Below are 9,209 nucleotides of genomic sequence, written 5' to 3' on the forward strand. Positions count from 1 at the left end.
GCCTTTTTGGTTAGATTTATTCCTAGGTATCTTATGGTTTTGGGTGCAATTGTAAATGGGATCGACTCCTTAATTTCTTTTTCTTCTGTCTTGTTGTTGGTGTATAGGAATGCCACTGATTTCTGTGCACTGATTTTATATACAACTTCTTTTTTAAAAGTACCAGTACTGACTCATGGATTCATGTTTCATCCAATGGGCTAAATATGTTACTTCCACTCTTTATTTTGTGTGCAAACTTTCCATCATCAGGTTGCTGGAGCCCCTTCAAGCCCCTTCTGTGCCAGCACCTTGGACATAACGCCATCATCTTCGAATCCTTTAGTGTCTAGGCTCCTCTTGACACTCCCTGTCCCAGCCCCAGAGTCACCATGTCTCCAAGGGGCCTTGGTGCTTTTTACTGGGGACTGCTGTTTCAGGACCCAGAGTGCTAAGTGGGGGCTCCTGCCACTTGGGAGTCACTAGAGCAGACAGAGCTAAGGAGTTGTTATTTTGTTATAATAATACTACTAATAGAAAACTCCAGAAGTTCTTCTTCTTCCTCCCTTCCAAATCTCCCTCATCCTGTAGTGAGGACCTGGGTCCTGACCCCAGTTATACCCAGTTGCTACAGAACTGCTCTGCCCTCCCCACCACCTGGCTCCTGCGGACCAGGGCTCTGCTAGAGTCCTCTTTGCCCTTAGAGTGCTCTCTACAAGGGAGTGCTGTCCGATCAGCCTTCCGGAGTTTCAGACACGGTATTTTTCTGCACGGAGTTATGTCGTTCACACTATACCTGGATTCCTTACTTTCTGTTGGTTTCCAATTTTAGTTTTCTCCCATCCTCCTTGACTTACGTCTTAAATGAAAAATGTAATATTTAAGGTGCTCTTTGAGAAAAACACGATTCCTGATGCTGGAAGGAACCCTCTAGACCAGGTGAAGCCCACAGCACTGTTCTCAAACGCTCCCCTGGGCAGCAGGCCTTTTGAAACAGCAGGGGCTGGGAGGCAGGACTGGGCTCCTCCCGTCTGGGCGTGTCCGGGAGTCCGTGTGCGGCCCTGGCCTCGCACCTGTGAACCCAAAGGGTCACACCGCGGGGTCTCCGGATCCTCACAGGCCCGGGACTTGAAGGTTTCCACGACGGCACTTTCTCTGATTAACCTGGTCCATCTCCACCAGAGCCCAGCCAGTACCTGGCATTTAGCAGGGTCTCCATCAATAGCTGTACGAATTAGCGCCCCCATTTCCCAGTGTGGAAAGGGCCGCTCACAGAGGGGATGATTAGGCGAGAGACGCTGTGAAAGCGCCGCCCCAGCCTCTGCACACAGTAGGCGCTTCGGTAAAGGGCGGGGAAGGGCCCGCGGGGCAGGTGTGTGCCTCAGGCACGTAGCGGGGCGGGGTAGACGGGGAGGGGCGTATGCAAATAGCCCGCGAGGAGGCCAGGGATTGGCCGGCGCGGGCGGGGGCGGGGCGCGCCGAGGGCTGGACCCGGCCGCCAGGTGCGCTGACACAGAGCCGCTGGGCTCCCCGGCGCCCTGGACCACCCTGACCGCGCTCCCGCGGCTTGTTCAGGGCGATGCCTCCTCTCTGGGCCCTGCTGGCCCTCGGCTGCCTGCGGCTCGGCGTGGGTAAGCGGGGAAGGGGAGAAGCGGGGGGGCTGCCCTGGGAGGGCGGGCAGCTGAGTCCTCGGCCCTGATCCTCCCACCGTCCTGAGAGGAGTCGGATGGAAAGCAGCGTTGGGAAGGGGAACTTCGTGTATTCGCTCCAGGAATAGGCAGAATGCCTGCTTTGTGCCAAGCCCTGTGCAGGCTCTGGGACCTGGGATATTAATAATAAAGACAACCTTGATTAATAAGCTTCCTTGGGTGACGGTTCCAGGGCTCATGGGTCACAGGCCCCTGTTATGGGTGCTGTGAGAGACAGACACGCAGGGGGCTGTGGGAGAGCAGAGAACAGGCTGGACTAGACCCTGCAGATGCCTGGACTGGAGGAGATGGAGGGACATTTCAGGGGAAGAGGCAGCGAGGGCAAGTTCAAGGAGGGAGGCGGCATGGTCCATCCTGGGATTCTCTTGACCGGTCCGTCAGCGTGGCTGGAGCGTAGGATGGGGTGGCGTGAGGTGGGGGGCGTGCTTGGGGTGAGGCTGGAGACCCAAGGAAGCAAAGCCCAGAGCTTTGGGACTTTGGTGCCCCTCCAGAGAGGCTGGACCATGTTGGAGACCCCTCCAACACAGTGGGGAGCCACAGAAGGGGCCCAGCAGAAGAGTGACAGGGTCAGATTTGCATGTTAGAGAGCAAAGGACTGGGGAGGGGGGAGGCTTGTTTCTGGGGTCCAAGTGAAGAGAGTGGGACTCCCAGACTGGGCTGACTGGGTGAAGAGATGCTTAGGAGAGGCAGTGGGGTTCTTGGCAACTGACCATCTGTGGGTGGAGAGAGAGGGCAGCAGTTAGGCTGGACTGCTTGGTTTCTGGGGCGGGGGATGGCTGGTGGGGGCAGGAGTGCTGCCTGGGTCTGAGACAAATTCCTGAGACGGCCCATGGGGAGGGTGAACCCCAGTGCCTCACACACCCTAGGTGCCCAGTAACTGTATGCAGACATGGGGGGGGCACAGAGTGTGCCCATGGGTGTGGACAGTTCTACTGGGGGTCAGCTCCTGTCCTCACTGCCTCTTCTAGGTGTGAACCTCCAGCCCCAACTGGCCAGTGTGACCTTTGCCACCAACAACCCCACCCTCACCACTGTGGCCTTGGAAAAGCCTCTCTGCATGTTTGACAGCTCAGAGGCCCTTGGCAGCAACTATGAGATCTACCTCTATGTCCTCGTCGACCTAGGTAAGGGTTCTGCTTCCCTTGGGCTGAGCTGAAAGGGGCTTTGGCCTGTCTGCAGGGAGGAGGAAAGGAAGCTGGTAGTGGGATGCTCTAACTCTATCATTCAATGCCCCCCCCCAGCCATGTACCTCACTGACAGGCACCTGGGCCAGCCCTGGGCTGCATGGTGCGGCCACACATCTGTCTTTGCCCTGGAGAGATGTGCAGGCTATTGGAGAAATAAAGACAGCACCCAACACTGAGCACATACATCATGCTCGGTGCTTCCCGTACCTTGGTGCTTATGTTTACAATCAGCCTGCAAGACAACTGTCCCATCACAGAGCAAGGAATCAAGGCTCACAGAGGTGGGATAACTCATGGGAGCTCCCAGGCTGGAAAGTGAGCCCAGATCTCTGTGGTGCCTCAAGCCCCAGCCCTTTCCCCGGCTTCCACAGTGGATCACAGCTGGTGTTGGCGAGGGGAACCATGCACTTGGACCCAAGTGCTCTGGGCCAGCCCCGCCCATTCCGCAGAGCAATCCTGGGCTTCTGGGAGAAGGAACCCAGGGACAGCCTCTTATATTTCTGGCAGCCGGTCATTTACAGCAGCTCATTCAGAGCCATCACCTGGGCCCGGAGCCCATTCTGTGCACACTGCGGGCCGCTTCTCTCCCATTCCCCTGGCCGGGGGGCCAGCCTCTCAGGGGGAAAATGACGGAAGTCTGTAGGGGTGGGAGGACCCGTAAGATCTTACTGGCCGGTAGAAAGAGGAGCCTTCCTCTTGCCCAAAGTCGGCGGTGCTCCTGTCTATCTGCCGCCAATGCACAGGGAGCCCCTGAGCAGGGCCTGACCCTGCCTCCGCCTGGGACCCCAGGGCCCAGCACAGCACTAGCTCAGAGAGGATGTTCGGGGGTATTGGGTGACCGGCTGAGCTGGGGTGGCCAGGAACCTCACTGCTGACGCTGTCTCTGCAGCCAGCTCCAGGAACGCCTCCGTGCAGGACCATAGCAGGACCCCGCTGAGCTCCACGTTCCAGCAGACAGAGGGAGGGAGGACGGGCCCCTACAAGGCTGCGGCCTTTGACCTGGCCCCCTGCAGTGACCTGCCCAGCTTGGATGCCCTAGGGGACGTGGCCCGGGCCTCGGAAATCCTGAATGCATACCTCGTCAGAGTGGGTGCCAACGGGACCTGCCTGTCAGACCCCAACTTCCCGGGCCTCTGCAACCCGCCCCTGTCGGCAGCCACGGAATACAGGTGGGTGTGAGTGGCTGCAGGGGCGGGGCAGTTATGCTCCCATCCCCACTCAGGGAGACCCAGGAGGGGTGAGGCGTGCGAGGCCACATTTCTTGTGCCGGGACTGTCCCGGGTCTCCTGAAGGGGCATGCGTTGGGCTGTGCGACCGGGCCAGGGCCCATGCACTCAGAAGGACCGCTGCTTGGCTTAATCCTCTGCTGTTGCCATCTTGAAAGTCTTCATTGTTTTTTAACAGGGGACCTGCATTTTCATTTTGCCCTGGGCTCCACAAATTCTGTGCCTGGTCCCAGCTCATCACCCGCGTGGCAGTCACTTACCCAATCTGCTTCATTTGCCAGGGGAGGAAACTAGCTGGTCCGGAGAGGGAGGGGGGTCACCGCTTGAAAAGCAGCGGCCCCACCCGACCTAGAGCTGCGCTGAAGGCTTTTCCAGCTTCCACCTCATCTTCCGCTTTTTCCTGCCTCCTTCTGGCGTATCCTTTTGTGCCTCCTCCCCTGGCCCCAGCAGGTCCCTGATTTCTTTCCACACTTATTTCTTTTCCGTGCAGAGCTCGGGGCTCAGGCCTGATCCATGGCCATGGGGTCTCGTCTGGTGCCAAAGCCTTGGGTACTCACTCCTGTTACCATGGAAACTCCTAAGGCCCAGTCTCTGCACCTGCTAGGCACACGGGGGGCCCCAGACCATCGCTTGCCTGCCGTCCTGTTAGGCTTGCCTCTCCTTTGGCCTTGGCCACAGGGCAGGATGAAAGCCTTAGTGTCTGGTCCCCACCCTCAACCTCTTACCTCTGACCTTGTTCTCAGTGTGGGAAAACCTCCCCCTATCTCCTCAAACCTCCTACCTGGGGGACACAAAAGCACATATCCCAGCTTCTGGAATTCTCTTCAAACTCGGAGAAATAGGAGATTAGGCAAAATACTGGCGGCTGTAGAGATTTTAAGGGTCTTCATTTTTTTTAAGTGTTAAATGAGAGGCTGTTGGTTTTTGAGTTCTCGGAATAGCCATCATTTTAAACTGACCATATCTGAGGCCCCAAGTGGGCTCTGGGAATCTTGTGCTGATCTTTATGATTAGTGACACTCAACTGGGGCTTTCTACGAAGAGGGGCAGCCCTGTCCCAGGGCAGTTGGGTTGGGAATGAATATTATTACTTTTTTTTTTTTTTAAGTCCCTTTTGTGATACCAAGGAGCAGGCTGGGAATGGTGGAAGGCAAGAATACTATGAGGATAAATGGGTCGCTCTTCAGCAGATATGCTATACTCATCCTGTAGATAATAGTGAAACAGGGGCCCCAGAGGGAGAGCTGAGAGGAGGACCGCTGACCCTGAAGTCTTCATGGAAAGGGTCCAGGGGCAGGAAAGGGGGGGGATGGCACCAAGGCCAAGTCCAGCACTGTCCTGTTGCCCAGAGCCCACCCTGCGGCCATCTAAATTTCCATCTCCTGGAAGGACCCCCTCTGACCCCCCACACCCGCCATCCTAATCCCTCCACCTGCCTGTGGCCAGGCACACAGCTTGGACAGAAGTCCCCCTCTCTCCATCTCCCTACAGGTTCAAGTACGTCCTTGTCAATATGTCCACGGGCTTGGTACAGGACCAGACACTGTGGTCCGACCCCATCCGCACCAAGCGGCGTAAGTGATGGGGCTGGGCTGGGGGGCGACCCTCAGGGGAACGTGGGAAAGCACACTCAGGCTGTCACTCAGAAAAGTCTCCCCAGACACAGGCAGGCTGTCGGGTTGATGAGAATAATGCATCTTAAAATGGTTTGACCTGAAATCCCCCCTCCCCCTCCATTCCCTGAGGGCCAGGTGCTGTGGGAGAGGCAGGTGAAGGATAGGCTGGCATGACTGAAGTCAAGGCATTTGCCTCCAAGGGGCATGGAGTTTACCCTGTCTTTCCATCCTAACCCACCCCTTTGTTGAGACCTCACAGCCGCGTGAGATGGATCCTGATGGTTCTGGCTGGCTCTGGAGGCTAGGACCCAGTGCAGGGGGTGAGCCTGGGAGGGAGCAGGAGTGCTGCCCACCTTTCCACCCCGTTCTCTGGAGACTGGGTGGGTTTCCTAAAGGTAGGGGGCTCAGAGGCCCAGGCGTCTGCCTGTGGTCCTGCCCTGTCCCTCCTCAAGCCTCCATCCGGGTTCTCAACACCATCCAAGGTTTATACCCAGAATCGTGTCTACAGAACCTAAGGGCAACAGAAGAGATTTCAGATGGTAATCTTGACAGCACCCCACCCTAACTTTAGAGACCCCTGCCCCATACCTTGGCTCCCAAGATGAGACTTCATGCTATGATGGGCTCAGCCTAGAGCCGAGAATTTTACCTGTAGAGCCCCCCGCCCCATCCATGGTAAGCTTACAGGGCATGCAGTAGCTCTGACAGGTTGCTTGAGGTCACACAGCTAGTGAAGGGCATAGACAGACAAGCGTGTGGGTGCACGCATGTGGCTGGGGTGGCCCCCTGCCTGCCCTTCCAGGGGCATGCCCATGTGTTGCCATCCCCCTGCAACAGGGCTGCCCTGGGACCGAAAGTGCTGAATTCAAGCCTAGCCTCTGCGCCTCACTGCTCTGTGAACCCCTTAGGACCTCAGTCTCCACATCTGAGAAGTGGGAAGAAAAATCTTTGCTCCGCCTCCCCAGCAGGGTTCCTTGGAGTAACCCAGACAAAAGCACTAGGCCTGGTTCTTTTTGGGCAGGGCCTGAGGTCAGTTTGTGGGGAGAGTATGCCCTTTGGGACCAGACAGGTCTATAGACTTGAGTCTGGAGTCTGAGTGCCCTTGAACAGGAACTCAACCTCCCTCAGCGGCAGTGAGCGATCTACAGAATGAGGGTCTTGTCGGGTCTACATGGGACAGTGGCCAGAAAGCGGCCAGCTCACAGGAGGAGCTATAAATTGTTCACTTAGTTCCAGAAGGGTGACACGGGCCAGAGCAGAGGGGGACCCTTGGTGCATCCAACTCCCTTAGACCCGGGCCCTTTGTCGCATCTTTAATTGTTTATAATCCGTGTCCCATCCATTTCACCAGAGGAGTTGAGTTCATTTAGAATTTAAAATTATGCAGAAAGACAGTTAAAAGAGGAAGAGACGAGACACACGAGGGAGTTGGGAAGTAGGGGTGGGGCAAGCAAGTTAATTGCACCCTGGACCTGGGGGGAGACTGACTCTGACCTGGGTCCCCGCTCCATCCTGAGACCTGAGGCTGCCAGGCTGGGGGGCCCCTGTGCGTCCTGGGAGAAGGCTGAGGGGTGCGGTGTCTGGGGAGTAAGTGGGCCTGTGTCCTGTTAGTCACCCCGTACTCAGCGATCGACACGTGGCCGGGCCGGCGGAGCGGGGGCATGATCGTCATCACGTCCATCCTGGGCTCCCTGCCCTTCTTCCTGCTCGTTGCCTTTGCTGGTGCCATTGTCCTCAGCCTTTTGTGAGTATCCGCCAGCTGGAGGGCAAGACTCGGGGGCACCCTGGGCACGCTCCACCCAGAGGGTCTCCCGAGGCGGGGGTGAGCCCAGAAGGCAAGGGAGCTGCCTTCCACCCTGGGCGGGGTGGGGTCTGGTGAGAGGGGAGCAGCGTCCTGGGGTCGTTCAGCTGGGTAGGGAGGGGCTCAGCAGCGGGGCTTTGTGGGCGGGTCTCAGCTCCGACACCTCTCCTTCTATGCCTCAACTTCCTCATCTGGGAAATGGGGATATTAATAAATCTTATCCTCCCTGTGGAGTCATGACGGTTAAGTGACATAATCCCTACAGAGTTCTTAGGGCAGCACCTGGATACTCAACAGCTATTAGCTTCTGTTGTCATAATTCACCCACTGGCTGGACAGGTGGGGAAACTGAGGCCAGGGGGGTTAAGGGTGGCCCAAGGTCACACAGCCAGTTAAAACAGAGCTGGGGCCAGAGCCCTGGTCTCCTGACGCTACCAATAGCTCTGAGGTTGGGTTAGGTCTCCTGTGGGCGTCTGGAGCGGATGTCTGGAGCAGGTGTGCACACAACCCACTAATCCTGGGAGGCTGGCACAGGGGCTGAATCAAGGCACCAGCAGGTGCTGTGGGAATCCGGAGGAGGGTGGGGAAGATCCTGCCTGGAGCACCAGGGTGGGCTTCCTGGAGGAAGGAACAACAGGAGCAAAGTCTCTTCAGGACAGGGATGAATCATGTGCTTCTCAGCGAGAGGGAGGGAGCCCCCGGGAGGCTTTGAAGATGGTGGGGTGCCTGTCCCAGTGTGGGTGGGGGGAGCAGATGGGAAAGCTTCTTGGAGTAGGTGAGATTAAGTGGACACAGGAATTAGCCATGTGGAAAGAGCCATGTGGGTGGGGGATGGAGTAGAGGGCAGTGAACTTGCAAATCAGGTTGCCCTCTGACATTTAAGTAATAAAAACACAAATAATAGATAAGATTAGCCACCAAGAGTCTGGTCTGTCTGGCCAGACCTGGGAGCTGTCAGGACATGCTTATGTCCCTCCCTCCCTTTGGACAACACGTTCTTCTGGTACCAAAGGTCCTGTTATCCGACTTTGGCCTGGCTCTTCCATTTATCCCCCTCTGTCTCCACCCCAGCTCCAGCTCCACCAAACTTCCCAGTGTTGCCCCAGAACTCTCAGCCCTTCCTATCACATGCCTGGAATGCCTTTCTCAGCCCCCACGCTCCTTCAGGGCATAGTAACTGGTCGCTCCTCCAGGAAGCCTTCCCGTGGCTCCCACCTAGACTTGCCCATTCTGTCCGGTTGTTCTTTGCTGTGCATGCATAAGACAACATCTGTGAAAGCGTGTCTAAGTAGAAAGTTCCTGACCAGCTAGAGGGGTTTAGGCTGGCTCTGTGACCCTCACCCTCACCCTCTCCATCCCCTCGGTCAGGGACACGGGCAGCTCGGACAGGGAAACTACACACGACTCCCAGATCACGCAGGAGGCCGTCCCCAGGTCCCTGGGGACCTCGGAGGCTGCGTACACGTCTGTGAACCGGGGGCCGCCGCTGGACAGGGCTGAGGTGTACACCAGCAAGCTCCAGGATTGAACCTGGGCACCGCCCATGGGGCTGCCGCATTCTCCCCGCCTGGCCTCGGGGGCCTGCGTGCAGCAGGTGCTCATGCCCTGACCCCACCCGCGGAGGAACAGGGCATGTTGGTCCAACTTGCAGGAACAACTTTAATAAAATCTTCCCAAGATTCTGAGTTCAA

The 9,209-nt window shown here is 57.1% G+C and overlaps 1 protein-coding gene across 1 annotated transcript; it reads left to right on the top strand.

The window, feature by feature from the left end:
- Positions 1-1,504: 1,504 nt before the first annotated feature.
- On the top strand, positions 1,505-9,209 carry UPK3A (uroplakin 3A). Its single transcript, XM_006751645.3, has 6 exons — positions 1,505-1,610; positions 2,657-2,812; positions 3,765-4,044; positions 5,593-5,675; positions 7,329-7,461; positions 8,887-9,209. The coding sequence occupies exons 1-6, from the start codon at positions 1,559-1,561 to the stop codon at positions 9,044-9,046; spliced, it is 864 nt and encodes a 287-aa protein (XP_006751708.2). The 5' UTR covers positions 1,505-1,558; the 3' UTR covers positions 9,047-9,209.

The sequence above is a fragment of the Leptonychotes weddellii genome, chromosome 5, assembly GCF_054177405.1.
Source record: "Leptonychotes weddellii isolate Sample4059 chromosome 5, ASM5417740v2, whole genome shotgun sequence".
NCBI lineage: Eukaryota > Metazoa > Chordata > Mammalia > Carnivora > Phocidae > Leptonychotes > Leptonychotes weddellii.